Source organism: Phalaenopsis equestris, unplaced genomic scaffold, assembly GCF_001263595.1.
Source record: "Phalaenopsis equestris unplaced genomic scaffold, ASM126359v1 Scaffold000320, whole genome shotgun sequence".
Taxonomy (NCBI): Eukaryota; Viridiplantae; Streptophyta; class Magnoliopsida; order Asparagales; family Orchidaceae; genus Phalaenopsis; species Phalaenopsis equestris.
The window spans coordinates 348,982-365,095 of NW_018164762.1; the positions used below are offsets into that span (position 1 = coordinate 348,982).

The 16,114-nt window shown below is 36.9% G+C and overlaps 1 protein-coding gene across 13 annotated transcripts in view; it reads right to left on the bottom strand.

Moving 5' to 3' along the window:
- LOC110025665 (protection of telomeres protein 1a-like) overlaps positions 1 to 16,114 on the bottom strand; it is a 95,104-nt gene that overhangs the window by 1,850 nt on the left and 77,140 nt on the right. For 5 of the 13 annotated variants that reach the window (XR_002294145.1, XM_020726263.1, XM_020726260.1 and 2 more), the window contains one exon: positions 11,442 to 11,500. The exons of 4 other annotated variants lie outside the window; for them this stretch is intronic. Coding sequence is in view for 8 of the 9 variants with exons in the window: in XM_020726263.1 (XP_020581922.1) it covers positions 11,442 to 11,500 (59 nt within the window). In the remaining variant the exon portion in view is untranslated. The remainder of the gene's footprint in view (positions 1 to 11,441; positions 11,501 to 16,114) is intronic. 4 more of the 13 variants (XM_020726261.1, XM_020726271.1, XM_020726272.1 and 1 more) reach the window with 1 other exon arrangement.

Here is a 16,114-nt window from a genome sequence, read left to right on the forward strand (position 1 = left end):
GTTTCTCATATTATACTTGATAATTATGAAACTTGGTACTGTAGCAACTGAAGTGATGTAGGATTGTTATCGTGGAAGATGGGCCGAAACAATCCCGTTCTCCTTTCTTATGCTTTTTGCCTTATTATCCTTCACTTTTTTTAGTCTTTTCCTATACATTTATTTTAGGGTTTAAAAGAGGGTTTTTGTCGTGTTTCTGTTTAGGACAACCGTCAGTGTCTATTTCTCCGAGGGCTGTATCTGAAGGTTTTAGTGATGCTCCGGCTGTATTTATTTCCCGAGGTAGTGATTATTTTCCTTATCCCATTCCACATCCTCCTCCACTTCACTCCCTACTGCAGCTGCCTAGGACAACAGCTGATATTGTTTTAATTCCTGACTTTCCTCATTTCCAGCCACCTCCCTCCCTTCCCCGCCTCATTGCCATCCCGCACACTCCCTACTGCAGCTGTGAAATAAAATGTTATAGTGTAAATCAAACCTATATATTTGGGAGGTCTGCTGCTCCTTTAAACTAGTTAGTATTCATTGTATAAACAAAAGAAACATTGCCTGGAAAACTCGAGAAAATCGACAAATAATCCACAACGGAAAAATCGAGAAAATTGACGAGTAACAATTCAAATAAAACTATCAAAACCTCGGAAAAATCCCGAAGAAAAGACCACAAGTGCTTTGTCAAAAAATTCCAAGGAAACATATGAAAGTCCGAAAAGAGGGGACCACAAGCACTCGGGCCGGGGCTAGGCAACTCGAGGGACGTCGAATGCTACTATCGGTCACCCGAATGTATAAAACCCGCCACTTCACTAGAAGGGTGTCCTACTGAACCTAACTTAGGAAGACACTCCTTAGCCCGGTATCGGTAATCAACAAGTGGACAACCAAATTTTATACAATGTAACTCATTTTAAAATTTATATTTTAGCATGCATATATATTTCAGGCATACAAAAGGAAAGTTATATTAAATTTATAGTGAAAATATTTTTTATAAATATTATATCTGTTCTTATCAATTTGTTTTATCAATTTTGAAAAAGGAATAATTGTCCACGAGTCGATCACGCCATCGGGCGTAAGATCGCCAACAATCCTAAGAAGGTACGGATCCCCCGTTAGTCTTGTGTCGGTGAATGATACTTTCATCCTACAGTTCATCAGGCCTCAAGATTGAGTCCTGATGTTGTAGAATGAGACATCATTCTGCTCTACCACCGGTATGCCTTTGTCATCATCACCATAAGCCCCAAAACAAAACCGACTTACTTGCGACCTTGCTTGATGGTTTTATATATAGCAAAAGGCTATATATGAGTGCTTATGTGTCAGACATAAGCACAAAAAATCAAACCAAGAAGCAAGAAAAAAAAAATAAAAATGGGGATGAGAGAGGAGGAATTGATCCACCCAAAAAGTCAAAAGGATAAAGGGTGAAGCAACCCTCAAAAGTGTGAAAAAAAAATCTGAAAAAGTGAGCCCAAGATCCTTAAATCAATCCAAGAAGAATATCATTTTCTTAAATTTTATAATTGGATCGACCCAAGAAGGGTATCCTTTCCAAATGACAATTTTATGAATTTTCAAACCTTTCATGAATCCAGTTTGCATCAACCTTATGTTTCCTCCAAATGAAATTGTACAAGCCCTTTATATTTCACAAAAGAAGGGACATTAATCAATAGAAGAAGTAACTCTCCAGCCTTCCAGAAAATCACATCGATGTCAAAATCATTTAATTCCATCCTTCATTGAAATCTTTCCACAATTGTATAAATGTAACACTAATTTAGATTATATAGAAATGCTCACGGTCGGGACAAAATGAACTTGAATAATCCTCAACAGGCTCACGGGTAACAGTAGGAAGGAGAGCAAGGGGTTCACGGGTAAGGCCAGGAAAGGGAGCAGCTAAGCCTCACAGCAAGCCCACAAATAGAAATCGTGAAATGCACAACCCAACTTCAACATAAACTTCACAATTTAAGATAGTAAATAAGACAAAGCTCACAGGCAAGGGCAGTAGAAGAAAGCCACCTGAACCAACTATGTCACAGACCAAAGAACCTCCACATTAAGGCTCACGACCAAGGGTAGTGAAAAGAAAACCAAGCCCTTAAACAACCCCATTAATCATAAAAGAGTTATAGGAGAAGACCAACGACCAAGGGTAGCACAAAACTGCCAATTGAGACAAAGGGAAACCAACTGGGGAGCAGTAAAAAAAAAGAAGCCATCACATATATAAACTCACGGATAGGGCCAAGAAAGGCTACCATACATTTAAGCCTAAACCAACCATTTTTATCATCAAAGAACCACAAGAGAAAGCTCATAGCCAGGGGAAATGAGGAAAAAGTTAAGTCCAAGCCAACCACAACACAAGTCACAACAGTGAGGCTCACGGCCAAGGGCAGAGAGGAGGAAGCCAAACAGGACAAAAGAAACCAACTAGGATGCTCACGAGTAGGGGGGAAACAAACCAAAACCATTAAACAGGCTTCACGGCAAAGGGAAAGCAGCCACAAATATTAGCATTATGCTCCTTTAATATACATAAGAGAGTGAATGGATAAAATCACATAAATTATTTAGATTGAAACCATTTTCAGCACATAAGGCATGATAGTGCTCACATTAAGCATTCCCTCATAGAAGTAGATATTGAAATCATGAATTTTGGGATGACAAACTTGATTACATAAAAAATCTCAAAATGGAACATTATATCCAGAATTTCCAACCCAACCGAACCCAATAGAAGGGCAGAACAAGAAAACCGTGGCCAGCAAACTTGAGCCCGGGAAGAAGAGCAAAAGAAACAGGGAGCCACAACAGGCATACCCGAGCCCACAAGGTGGGACAAAAATAAAACACATTTTTAGCTCAACTAAACCCAGTAAAAGGAAGCCAACAGATAAGCCTTTAAGCCAAACCAATTCCTTGTTTCAAATTCAATTAATCCCAACATAAAGGCCAAAGAAAAAAATACAGTTTAAGCCAAAACCTCACCTAGCATATGGGGAAAAACAGATCAACATTTCCAATAGAAACTCAAGCCAAATGAGCCAAGAATGCACCCAGCATATTGGCAAACCGAGCCCACAAGAAAGGCAAAACAGAGCCAAAATCGAGTCCTTCAAATGGGCCAAAAATAGAAAATATTTTCATTCATAATTTGATTCCAAAAGAGCTCAAATCGGACACAGCAAGTGGGTCAATACAGAAAATATTTCCAGCATAAATTTGATTCCAAAAGAGTCCAAACCGAACCCAACAAGTGGGTCAAAACAGAAAATATTTCTCCTTGGAACTTTATATTCCAAAATATCGTGCCAACATATGTTTCAAATAGAATTAAATAACACGAAACATTTAAGTGTGCATACATCACTAAAGCCAACATGTTTCAACACTAAAATGGATTCCAACATAAATTCTAGATGAGTAAGCATCAATCCAAAGTTTATATCCATGACTTTTTTATGTATTTTAAACAGGAAAGAAACATAAGCCATCATCCTTCTTTTAACAGTAAACTGGTTCAGCAAGAAGCAAAGAAAGAAAGCCGCAATTTCCAGCATATAGGTAAGGAAATATTAGAAGTGTAAGAAAAAGATTTACATGTGAGAAGGGACCTAAACATGCTTTCCCTAAAATGTTATTTCAACTAGTCCACATAAAGTGTCTAAATCAGATCCAACAGAAGTATTAAAGACTCAATTTTTGATATCAATGCCCTTATGAAATAGCTGTTAAAACAAATCAAAAGCCTCATACATGCATTTTCCATTTTAGCACTTCCAACATGTGTTGAGCATGGTGACAGAACATAGAAGAGATAAAAGAAGTACCTTATTTGAGATTTCCTAAAAGAAAAACAAAGAAAAAGGCACCAAGCTCCCAAACGTCCAGCACACAGGGACCTAACCAAAAAGATAACTTCAGCAGAGCCTCTCTTCCTAAAAGCTTCAGAAAACAGTAACCCCCGAATGCTCCACACTCCCAACACACAAAAACTTAGCCTAGAAAGAATTTCGGCAGAGCTTTCTTCCCTAAAAGTCTCAAACAGTAAAACCACAGCCTCCCTTTCTCTCAAGAAATTTTCAACAACCTAAAACAGTATACTAAGAAGCTATTTTATAGGCAGAGAAGAGAAGGGGACAACCACCAACCAACCTCACTGGTACGCCCGGGTAAGCGACTCAAACTGCGAGACGGCAGAACCTCGAGAAGAAGAAGAGTCGGCCAGCTCAGCCCATGTAATTGGAGAGCCGAAAGGTCGAGCGGCCACGCAAAGAAAGAGAAGAGTCGAGAGAGGGGGAAGAGATTGTCGTGTGGATCGTCCACAGGAGCTAGGGCACACGAGGGAGACGAGCCAAGCGTCTGACTAAGCCGCGAGGTTGAATGAAGAATTAAGTGTGAGAGAATAGGGTTTAGGGTTTAAGATTAAAAACTTTATTATAAATAAAAAAAATATTTAATATTTCAAAAATAATATCTTATTTATGCATTTTTATTCGTGTGTCAGATTGTAGAAAATTGAATGTTCCTTTTAGATACTTTTGACATTCCGTACGTGCTGGCTCGGTCCGTTTCACCACCGGAAGTCATTTTGACGAATTGATCGATTTGCGTGCAATTTTGCTCGTGTAAAAAATATGACAATATGAGTGTCTTTTCCTACTAAAATTGGTGTCATAGACGCGTTGACACAGTCCATTTTGTCGTCAGAGGTCGTCCTGAGAAGTTCGTATTTTCACCCATCCTTTAAGCTCAATTTAGTCCGATCTTGTGCAACTTAGTGAATTTTGTATATTTCGTTTGTGTATGTGATGATCAAGTCCTGAAGAGGTTTTCCTAGGGCTTGAGATCCTATTGAGAATTTCTCCGTGAGTCTCCACATGATAGTCCTTAACCACTTGACCATACAACGATAGTTTTGAAGTAACTGAAATTTCTAAGGGAATGGATTCTAATACTAGTTTTCTAAGATAGTTAATAGCAACCCCTAGAGCTAGATCCTAGGATCCTATGAAAAAGAGTAATGACCTCAAAATGAGGTCAACACCGTCGCGCTAAGTCTTCAAGACAAATTGTCACGGTATTTCCAACAGAATGTCGCAAACATCTATGTGAATTACGTCACACCACACCTGGCCCTGTAATTAGCCCCCAATTGAATACTCTACTAAGCATCTTCGATCAATGTTAACCTGATTGTTCCTTTTCAGCCACGTTAGTGAATATGACTGGGAATGTCGCTGAGTTGCAAGTCCCAATTTCTCTATCATCTATGTTGATGCCACATTCTTATTGTTTTCGTCGTCGATGATGAGACTACATACATTTTCCGCTCACTGTAAAGCGAGTGTAGAATATGTCGTGGTGAAGCAACTGCAAATCCCCAATGTCCTCAGTCTGCAGGATTCATCGAACCACGAGCGCCTCTTCTTCATCTGGGGGAAGACGATACTCCTCAACATGTTTCTCAACTTTTCTTCATCACTAATCTCTTCCACGACACCCTGATCAGTCAGTGAGGCTACTATGCTCGTGGGACAACTGGAGGCTATGTAGTTATAACCGTAGCATTTGAAACATTTCTTGGCTGGTACAGTGTTGGAGGCACTACCTCTCTCCAGCTTCTTATCGCTCTGATTTGGATTGTCATTCTCATGGTCGGGTTGGCCAGTCTCTCCTGGGGTGTCCTTGTCGATCGTGATGACTATAGGTGGTTGCTTGCCTGAAGGTTGTTGCCTAAAGGATGACTGTTTCCTATTTTGTTTTTGTTTTCTTTCCACCTTCAATGCTAATGTCTGGACATCTTCCAGCGTTCAGTATGATTGCAGTTGTACCACATTGTTAATGACAGACTTCAGTCTTCCAAGGTATTTGGATACTGTATGCTCTTCTGGCTCTATGAGTTCGCATTGAGCATTAAGTGATCGAACTGGGCTCTGAACTCCTCTAATAAAAGATCCCTCTGCTGCAAGTTATGAAGCTTCATAAACATATCCTGATGATAGTGGGGTAGGAGGTACTTTTTCACTGTCTTCTTCATCTTCTCCCACTTAGTGATCTTTTCACTGCTTTCTCTCTTCCTCCGTTTCTGCCCATTTTCCCACCATAGAGAAATGCTCTTCTTCAGCTTAATCGCAGCTAGCTTGACTTGCCTATCCTTCGGCACCTCCTTATATTCGAAGATCTGTTCAACAGTTTACAACCATTCAAGAAATTCATCCAGATCCATGCCTCCTTCAAGCTCAGGTAAATCCATCTTGATCCCACAATCTCTGGGTCCACCTACGGGCATCTCCTCTCGGTAGTTCTCCATTTGAGAGGAATTCAAATATCTCTCTCCAGGCCTTCTCTGATACTGGATCCCGAAACTCCGTGGCCTGTCTTCTTCATCGCTGAACGTCTCTGCATTTAAGGGATTTAGATCGTCATTTCTTCTCCCCTTCAACTCTCCAGTTTTGGGTCAAAGGTATCCTCCTCCTGTGTTAAATCTTCACAAGTCTCAATTGGAGACGACATAGCTCCCTGCTTCAACTTTTCCCGAGTAGGCTCGGGCATATATCTCCGGGGTGGCATGGTTAGGGATTAAGGAATAAGAAAGAAGAATTTTAGTGGAATTAGGGTTTGGGTTCTGGAAGGTATATTTTATGGTAGGAAAGAGAGTTTTGGTTTATTAAGGATGCTTGGGAACCTTAGGATGAGACTAGGGTTCGACAAGCTCTGATACCAAATGATACCAGAACTAGTAGAAAAAATAATGGAAACACAAAAACAAGTTTTCATTAATATTAAAATAGGATTACAACATGATACAAATGAGAAATAACAACGCAAAATATAAAACAACACGAGCAAACAACTCTCAAGTGTATTCTTAGGGTGGTGGAGGCCAACTAGGTGGATCGGGATGACCAGCAGGGTGACAACAGCAAAGGCGAGGTGAGAAATTGCTTGGAAAGCTAGAGGGTTGGCTGTCCTGTGCTGCGACAGTGAGAAATGGTTGCATAAATGGCAGAAACAACAAGGGTTTGCTGTCTCGGGGCAGTGTTAGTAAGGATTGGTGGGTCGGCAGTGTAGGAGGAAGCTGTTGGGGTGGCTGGGAGGTGTTTGGAAGAAGGTCGGAAGGCCGAACAACAGTAATAACCTGCTGGAAGGGGGACGACCAAGTGTTGGTGACAGAGGGAGAGTTCGACGGATGAGAAGTGGGGAGAAGAATGTTTGGGGAAGGTAAAAGGGAATGATACAATGACCACCTCGGAGGGGATACAGCCAGAGCACCACCACCTCCTCGGATACAAACCTAGAACAAAGAAAAGAAATCCACACAGAATATCTCAGAACAAACACAACAAGAACTGCCTCCCACATACAGAGGACAACAAATAATAGACTCTTACTCGACAAAGAAAACTTCTACATAAAAGAGATATGTGGGAAGCCAAGAAGAATCCATAAATCACTTCCCAAATGAAGAAAAATGTGGAAAACTTGCGATGCACCATCCTAGATCGCGAAAATTCGCGATCTTGCTATTGTTTCCGACTTTGCTGGAGGGATTGCGGGAATTCTGTTCCGCGCGATCAGCACCCCGCTACAAGGTGCCATTTAGGTCCCCGCTTCAATGCCCTCACACCAGACAACACTCCTCCTGTTGTTCTGCAGTCCACAACCCTTCCCCTTCGCTTCCCTCTCACTGTCCCAGCCCTCCACTTCGATGCTAAAGCAATTCCAACCCCTCCTCTTACTGCCCAATCACCCACAATCCATTTCAACTACCTACCTTCGCTCTTCGACCACCTAGCTGACCTTCACCACCCATGGATTGAGCACTAGTGTGAGTTTGTATTGTACTGTCTTCGACCACCTAGCTGACCTTCACCACCCATGGATTGAGCACTAGTGTGAGTTTGTAGTAATTAGTTTTGCCCCTATTTAAGAGTCTGGGGTTAATATGTTATTTTAATAAATTCTGGGATTAAAATGAGCACGTAAATAGCCAAGATTCTATTTTGACACTTTACTAAGAAAATATGATCATTTTGCAATCATTTAGGTATATTATGTAAATGTTTTGATTTTTTTTCCTTTCAATTATGTTTGATTGTAACCATCTATTTGCTTTCAGAAATGATATTTCTTTTTCCTATTATTGTTTGAGTTAACTCCGACATCGCTTTAAAAATACAGGAAAAAAAAGTGTAGGCACACAAGAAGCAACCATGATTGATTGTTCCAAGAGATAACAATCAGAATTTAGGCATACAAAACTCAATATTATACTTGCTTATATGAAAAACTTAAGCAAGCTAACATTGCAAAATCTAAAATAATTGCAAAGATTTGTGGTTTAAATTTGAATTTAGAGCTCCTCTGAACATGAGAAGATCAATACCACTGCAATACGAAAGTCCTTAAAATATAATAAAAAGAGGACCGCTTCTTCCATTGCATTAACCCATCAAGGAAAACATTAGTGACATCAAAGAAACTAAAGTTACTATTATAACAAATCTAGTTTCCATTAAGAAATATATTTTAGAAGCCGCCACAACAAAATTACACTTTTTCTTTCTGTATAACAATTTGAAAAACTTGAAACTCCACGATACCACATGGCGTCACTCTCACTATAACATAATAAATAATTAACATGTATGATGACTTTAATATACATCATATGCATTCAAACACCAAATTACTAGGATAAAGGAAAAAACTTGTTCACCTTACTATGAACAAGCTATTTTCCCTAACCTGAAGCAATAGTGATGGTAGCATTTGGTGAGCTATAAAGCTAGATAGGATAAAAAACTCGAGCACAAAGTTCAAAATATAATTAAATGTTATATTTTAAACTTATACGAGTAAATTATAAATTGCAGTTTTAACTACTTCAGTGCAATAAGGCATCAAATTAGGAAATGCTTTAACAAAGGAATATGTGCATGACACAATCAAAAATATAAAAGGAACATGTGAATGACATAATTTCATCTTTTATTCTCATTTTTTTACTTACTATAATCTCAAAAGTGTTATATAATATCTATTAGGATGATAGAATCGAATGTTTTAACATTAATACAAAATAAGGCAAGATGGAATGAGCAACCACAAGTGTATTCCTTGATTCAATAGGAGCCTTAAGTATCTATTGATTTTAAAAATGAAGTTGATAAAGTTGGTTCATGTAATATCTATTAAAATAAATAATAATAATAACAAAATTAATTCAAATTAACAATCGAGATTTGAGGGAGGGGGGTGGGGGGGTTGATCTTGAGGTCATTTTGTTCGTAGCCTGCAGAAAACGAAGGGAGAACAAAAGATATAGTGAGAGAACCCTAGCCAAAGGAACACATATGAGGATGCGAGGGAGATCTCAAGTTGCAACAAAAGCTCATGCTCTAGTATGTCAGCAGAGATCATCATGCGAAAGAAGAGGAAGCTGAAGGAGGAAAAAAGTGCGCGGCTCTGTCGAGAGGAAGGAGAATCGAAGCCATGGAAGCCTCGTCCGTGTCGACCGAAATATATAAGGTGAGTTAAAGATTTTAATTAAGTTACTTAATAGATTTTATGAAAATATATGTGTGTGTGAGTTATTTAATTAATGCTAATAGAAAGTTTAATTGAGTTAGGATTGGGGCTATTAAGTCTCGAATTAGAAGGAGAAAAGAGTAACGTGAACTTTCTATACGTAGGAAGAGAAAGAATGGCGGGCATGAAATGGACAGCCAAAGCTCTAATTTGTGTTGCCGAAAAAAGATGCTTTAGGATTCTATGATTTTAATTATTTGAATTGAAATTTTTTTTTACGTAATGCTAATGATAGATTTAGCTTAATAAGATATTATAGGAAGAATATTAGGGGCTAGATCAAATAAAATTGTAAGGAGGAAAAGAGAATCTTGTGCAAAAGGAAGCAAACCAAACCTTTTAAATTAAGAATTTATATACTTATTTATATGTGTCGTTTTTAATTATATGTCATTAGATATATTTTAAATTCTCATGAGTAGAATTAGTGAGGATTTTTTATTCAAAAGCTATTTAAAAGAAAAAAAAAATTAATAAATTAGATATATTTAAGTCATTTTTTTATGATTGAATTCTTATAATTATATGCACATTTAATTGATATAGGTGGTATAGTAAAGAAAATGACGAGAGGGAATAAGCTTTTACAAAAATTTGTAAATTAAGGTTTTATTGAATGAATAAATGCATTATTGCTTATGCTTTTATACTCAGAGACGTAACATGAAAATTAAAAAAGAAAAACGGTGGTTTGAATAACATTAAAGGGAAGTAATTAAAATAAATAAAATATAAAAGCTTATGTAAATTAGGATTACCCTCAGATGGTATTAACAAGAGATGTGATGCACCCATGCACGATAAAAAAATGAAAATTATAGAAGTGTACCTTCAGGTGCTAATTTTCTAGAGTACCTATGGAGATAATTTTGATAATAACTTCGGGTATGACAATAATCCTGATATGATCTGAGGTTAAAAATGGTAAATACTTAAATGAAAAAGGGAAGGGTTAAATTTAAAATAAAAACTTATAGTTTGCTTATGTAATGAATTATATTTTTTTAGTCATGTATGCATAGCATTCACATATTAATTTAATGCATTATAAGGTCACAATTGCACACTAAGTCGTGTAAACTTACTGTTAAATTTAATTGTTTCTCTCAGAAAAAGCTTTAGGTTGATATGACTGACCGAAGTGATTTGATTTATATACTAGGTAGCATGTTATTTATTTTGCTTATAGTTCTTATGTTGTTTAATTCTAATAAATGTTGGACTATTGTTGGTTGGATAATGACACTGTTTTAATCAGCCTATGTTGATACTTTGGACGAATTAGTTTTCTGTTTAGTGTACTTAGTGGATTTTTTTAGTGGTTTTTTTTATTATTTGAAATTTTGATGGATTATTAAATGATATAAATGAAATGTTGATACTTTTTTTTTATTATTTGAAATTTTGATGGATTATTAATGAAAAGTTGATACCGTCCGACCGTAGTTCCTAATTTGATAAGTTATCAGGTCGAGTTGTGACAAAAGTTGTATCAGAGACGATTAGGTTGGATTATGATAAAAAAGAGTCATTAAGTTGATTAAATTAATTCATAAATAATCTTAGTGAAGGATTAAATTGTGTCTAATTATAATTTTTCTAATATTATTTTAAAGATAAAAAATTAGAGATGATGTGGTAGAAGACGTCCTTTATCATCCAAAATAATCCATTTACTTCAAAGCACAAATATGACAACTTCAATAGAAACATCACACAAAACTATTGCATGAACCAACTCTACACATCTACCAAGAAGTTTGTTATCATTTGAATAAGAGTAACAAATTAAAACTAACTTTATTTCAAATCTTAATGAATACCTCAGGATGAGTCAGAGACGCCCTCAATGTTGAGTATCCGCTAAGCACAGAATCTGTTACTGGAAATTCAAAAAATAATATTAAACTCAAATATTACCACATAAAAAATGATTAAAAGTTTGTATTTCCAGGACGAGCACTATAAAATAACACAGATTCTAAGTGGAACTCAATTTTTGGAGATGATATAATTAGCACCGAATTTAATTAATTTTCTTAAGAAAAAAATAGATGGGAGTATGACCACAAAAATACTAAAGAACTTGCCCTACTTAAAGAGTACTCACTAATTGAATGTAATTATAAAGCGACTCTTCACCGTAACTTCAGACCTCTGCTTGTTTATCCCAGCGCATGTGCTTGTGAAGCAATTGCCCGCATGCCACAGTGTCGGGTATTGCTCATCGGTAACTACAAACTCAATCCATGACCAAATTGCTCGCAAGTTCCCCTTCACTTATGAAAACTATGGCCTTCACCATCTCGTGCAAAATCCATTTCTCATAATTGTATAGTTTTTCATTGTCTACCAGATTCTCTTCTTATTCATTTAAAGCTAATCATCTACCATATATCTAGCTACACGCAAGATCTTGCCACTTGCAATCTATGGGCTTTGGCCTGTTGTCACTACTCCATGAAGATTGTTTGGAACTCTAGAATATGCACTTGGGGAAAACTATTACTGTGCTTGTTTATGAAGCCAGTTTCCAAAACTCAACAACTAATCTGAATTGGATCAAAAAGCTGCAATTACACCCAAGAGGGTATGTTTTGGTGGAGGATCTTACACGAAGCTATTTCAACTAGGGTTTAGCTTGCTAGAAGGGGCCTTACGGATTCTATGGTGTGCTCTTAGGAATGTTCGGAGGTGGAAGATTGAGATCATCATTCTACTAATTGTTTTCTCTTTCATAGGATAAGAGACATCAAGGCAATTTGGGGCATCACGATACCAACTTTCAGCAACTTCCAAGTGGTCATTGACAAGCTAAGCAACATGCCTAAAAACAGCATTCCACAAGCCCAATGTTTTCAATAAATTGTCCATCATTGTTGGAGAGCTAGCAATGTGAAGATACACAACAAACCTCACGGCATACCGACAACCATTGCTGCGAACATTCTTGAGGCACTCACAAAGACTCAAATTTATCCATTTCGGGAGCAATGGGATGCTTATCGACCTCAGGTTCGGTCTCTCCTCCTTTCTAGCACTTCACCCCACCCCTTCTCCCTCTCGGATGGCTCAAGTTGAATGTTAATGGAGCTCTTCTACCATGTGGTTCGGCCGACACCAGTGATATCATACGGATGATTGTGGACGTGGTATTTTGGCAACCAGACAGCTCATTACCCATTGGGATAATGCTCAAGTGGACTTTTAGCCATCCGATCTATTCAAGGCATTTGCAAACTGGGTTTTTTTATAGCAAAGGCAACATTATCAAAAGGGACAATGCCAATATTTTGAGTTCTACAATGTAGAGCAACGTTTCAGATCTAGCCTTCCTCCTCATATTCAAAAAAGTTTTGTTTTTTCATATACCTAGGATTTATAACAAGGCTTCACATGCTTTTACTCCATTAGCCCTTCAATGTTCTTTTGTTTGTCGCGTGTTAATGATCATAGTGCTCTTTCTTCTATACTCATAGATGATATTCCACGCTTTTGCACATGATAGGTGAATACATGCAAACTTTATGTAACATTTGATTTTTTTAAAGCAAAAATGCAGCATGTTCAAGGCTTGTGGTCACCACGCTTTTCATGTGATGTTGATCATGTGATGCCTCTACTTTAATGCGTGATTAACTCTGAGTGTTGGCACTTGCACTAGGTCCACCTCTAACCTTGACACCCAAGGTCATGCCTTGCTTCAATTTAGCTTGTTGGTCAATTTATGTTCAATATTGTGTACCTAGAGTCGTGCCACCTCACTTTCATTAGCTTAGGATTTTTTTTTAGTATCGATTTAATCTGTTTTGCTAACTATTCCTTAGGAACTTCCATAATGTGATACTACTCCTAGGGTCACTCCCTTTACTAAGATCTCAACCACTATGAAATTTCACTCTCTCAATTCATTTGCTAAGATTTTTAAAAAAGGGTACAAACCGTCCCCCACACACACATATTTTTAGTGAGCTCATGTACCATGTCTATCATTTTGTAAAATAAATCAAAATACATTTTTTATTTCAAATAGATCACTAAGTTTGCATCTCATTTTTCGTTCTCCCTTGCTGATAAGTTTCCTTCCACTTTTAAAAATTATTCACTTTCAAGGAACCCAATTTAGAGATCATTCACCTTCATGTCTGATTTAAAGTTGATTGAGAATTAGATAGTTGTACTTATTGATTTTTGTCATGTTCTTATTATGTTATCAATATAGGATGATCATTCAAAAGTTTTTGTAAGAAGATCATACTAGGAGGAAAAATTCCCCATATGTATGCTTAAGTGATCGCCGCATTTTGATTGTTTTAAGGAACCTCCAGTACTATAGTTTGGGTTTGTCTTTTCACGACTACTAAATGACTATTTCAACCAATCCACTTTACATTTTCCTAGCTCAAGTTTTGGTTTACAAGTTTAGGCAGATATTGCTACAGCTATACTATATAAGCCATTAAAGGCTAGGGCTCTGGTTGAAATAAATACCATGACCTTTATGGAGAAGAAGATTAAAATTAGTTCCATTATTTATGGCTAATGACAGAAAGTGAAATTTGGAGGTATTCTTTTATATAGTTATTCTTGCAAAATTTTGACTCATAACTTCTCAAAATGCTTATCATACCCGACTACAAAAATCTTATAGCAATTAGGACACAACAAAGTATTTAATTAATAAAAATCAACCTGTTAGCACAATGATGGCACTTTCAACCACTTAGATGAGATTGGCAAAGAAAATTTTGAATCAACTATAGATATAATCTAGAAATTAAAGCCATCATTAGATGATAGCCAAATAGTAGTGGCAAGCATCACACTTACTCATGAGAATATTGATCCAGATTCTTCAGAGATTTTCTCCTTATGATTATTGTGTTATTGGGGATATTGATAATCCAAATTCTTTATTTGCTATGATATTTCCAAACTCTTTATTTGCTATGATATTAATATTTCCAACACAAAAGATCTAGTGGAAAAAAATTGAAATTCTTTATGCCATAAGGTATGGAAATGGGAAGAAATATGTCGACACCCTCCAAAATATATCAAAGTTCAAGTTTGATAATGTTTATCTCTCTAAGGGGTTCTTCTATTTTGGCTCTGCTTTGTTGCAATCAAGTTGGCCTTGATGGTGTATTATAATTTTTGCACTTTAATCTAGCAACATTTTGAAATTACTTGTATTTTCTTTATTAAATATTTATGATTTTTTGTTAAAAATATCAAATTGTAAGACATTATAGGACAAATATTCCACTTTATTTGAGGCCACTTGCATTCAAAATAATTATTAATTAGGAAATTGATTCATCTAATCAAACTGAATCTAAATATTTTCTCCAATTTTCAAGCCCTAGCTGCAAATGATAAAAGAATTTCAAAAGGCCAACTAGTAATTTGAGCATAAGTTTTTTAAGCGAAGTAATATATGAAACAACATTTTAGCTGAATCATGCAAATTTTAGTCGAACTAGACATCGATCCGAGGAAAATGAAATAATTTTTAGCTAAATTAACAAATAACACCTTTCCTTGACTACTCATCATTAATTTTTTTACCAAATTATAAAAAACTATTGAATTCAATACATCTTTAAGAGAAATTTTCACTAGTTTTTTGCCCCTCATTACTCTTCAGTACTCAAACTACTACAATGTGATGCACATCCAACAAGGAGATTGGTTAAAAATCTTATTTATAACTAAAATAATGCAAGGCATATCAATGTTATATCCATTATTATACCCAATCGTGCGGCTTCTTGAGATAATATTGTTGACATGTCCTTTAACAGATTAATTTCCTCTTGCATTTTATATTTATTTTTTATGATATTACACTTTAAAGAAAGATTTTTTTATGATTTTGATTACAGATATAACCAGTTAAGCAATTGGAGCGAACTAGAGTCAAAACAGAGCAAAACAGAGCAAATGGAGCAAAGGAGGCTTGGACCCTGTTGACCTCATTTTTAGTGAGGCCTAGTCTTTCTCGTAGGATTTAGGATCTAGCCTTAGGGGACTCCCTTTGACTATCTTAGAACCTTAGAAATGAGACCCGCCTCATTTTAGAAGTTCGACTTACTTCTGTCCTCTTTTGTGGTTTCGCGTGTGTAGTATCGACTTCTAGCACTTAGAAGGGTGAAACAGACATCAGAAAACCCAAAAGGGATTCCTATAGGACTTTTCTGAGCCTTAGGGTGACCTTCTGCACAATTCGCATTCCCGCGCGCACAAAACTTCGTAATTCGGAGAGTCGACACGTGCGATCGCCACAATTCACATCGTTTACACTGTTACCTGTCAAATGCTCGAGTAAACCTTTTGAAACGATCGATCGCGGGTCGAAATTTTGTAAAATTTGAATTTTGACGCGTTTTCGACCCGATTGTCGACGACGTCGTCCGAGCGACCCCGGATGACAAAACGGACTGCACCGGCACGTCCGGAACGTCGATTTTGCCTAGGGAGGACACCCATTTTG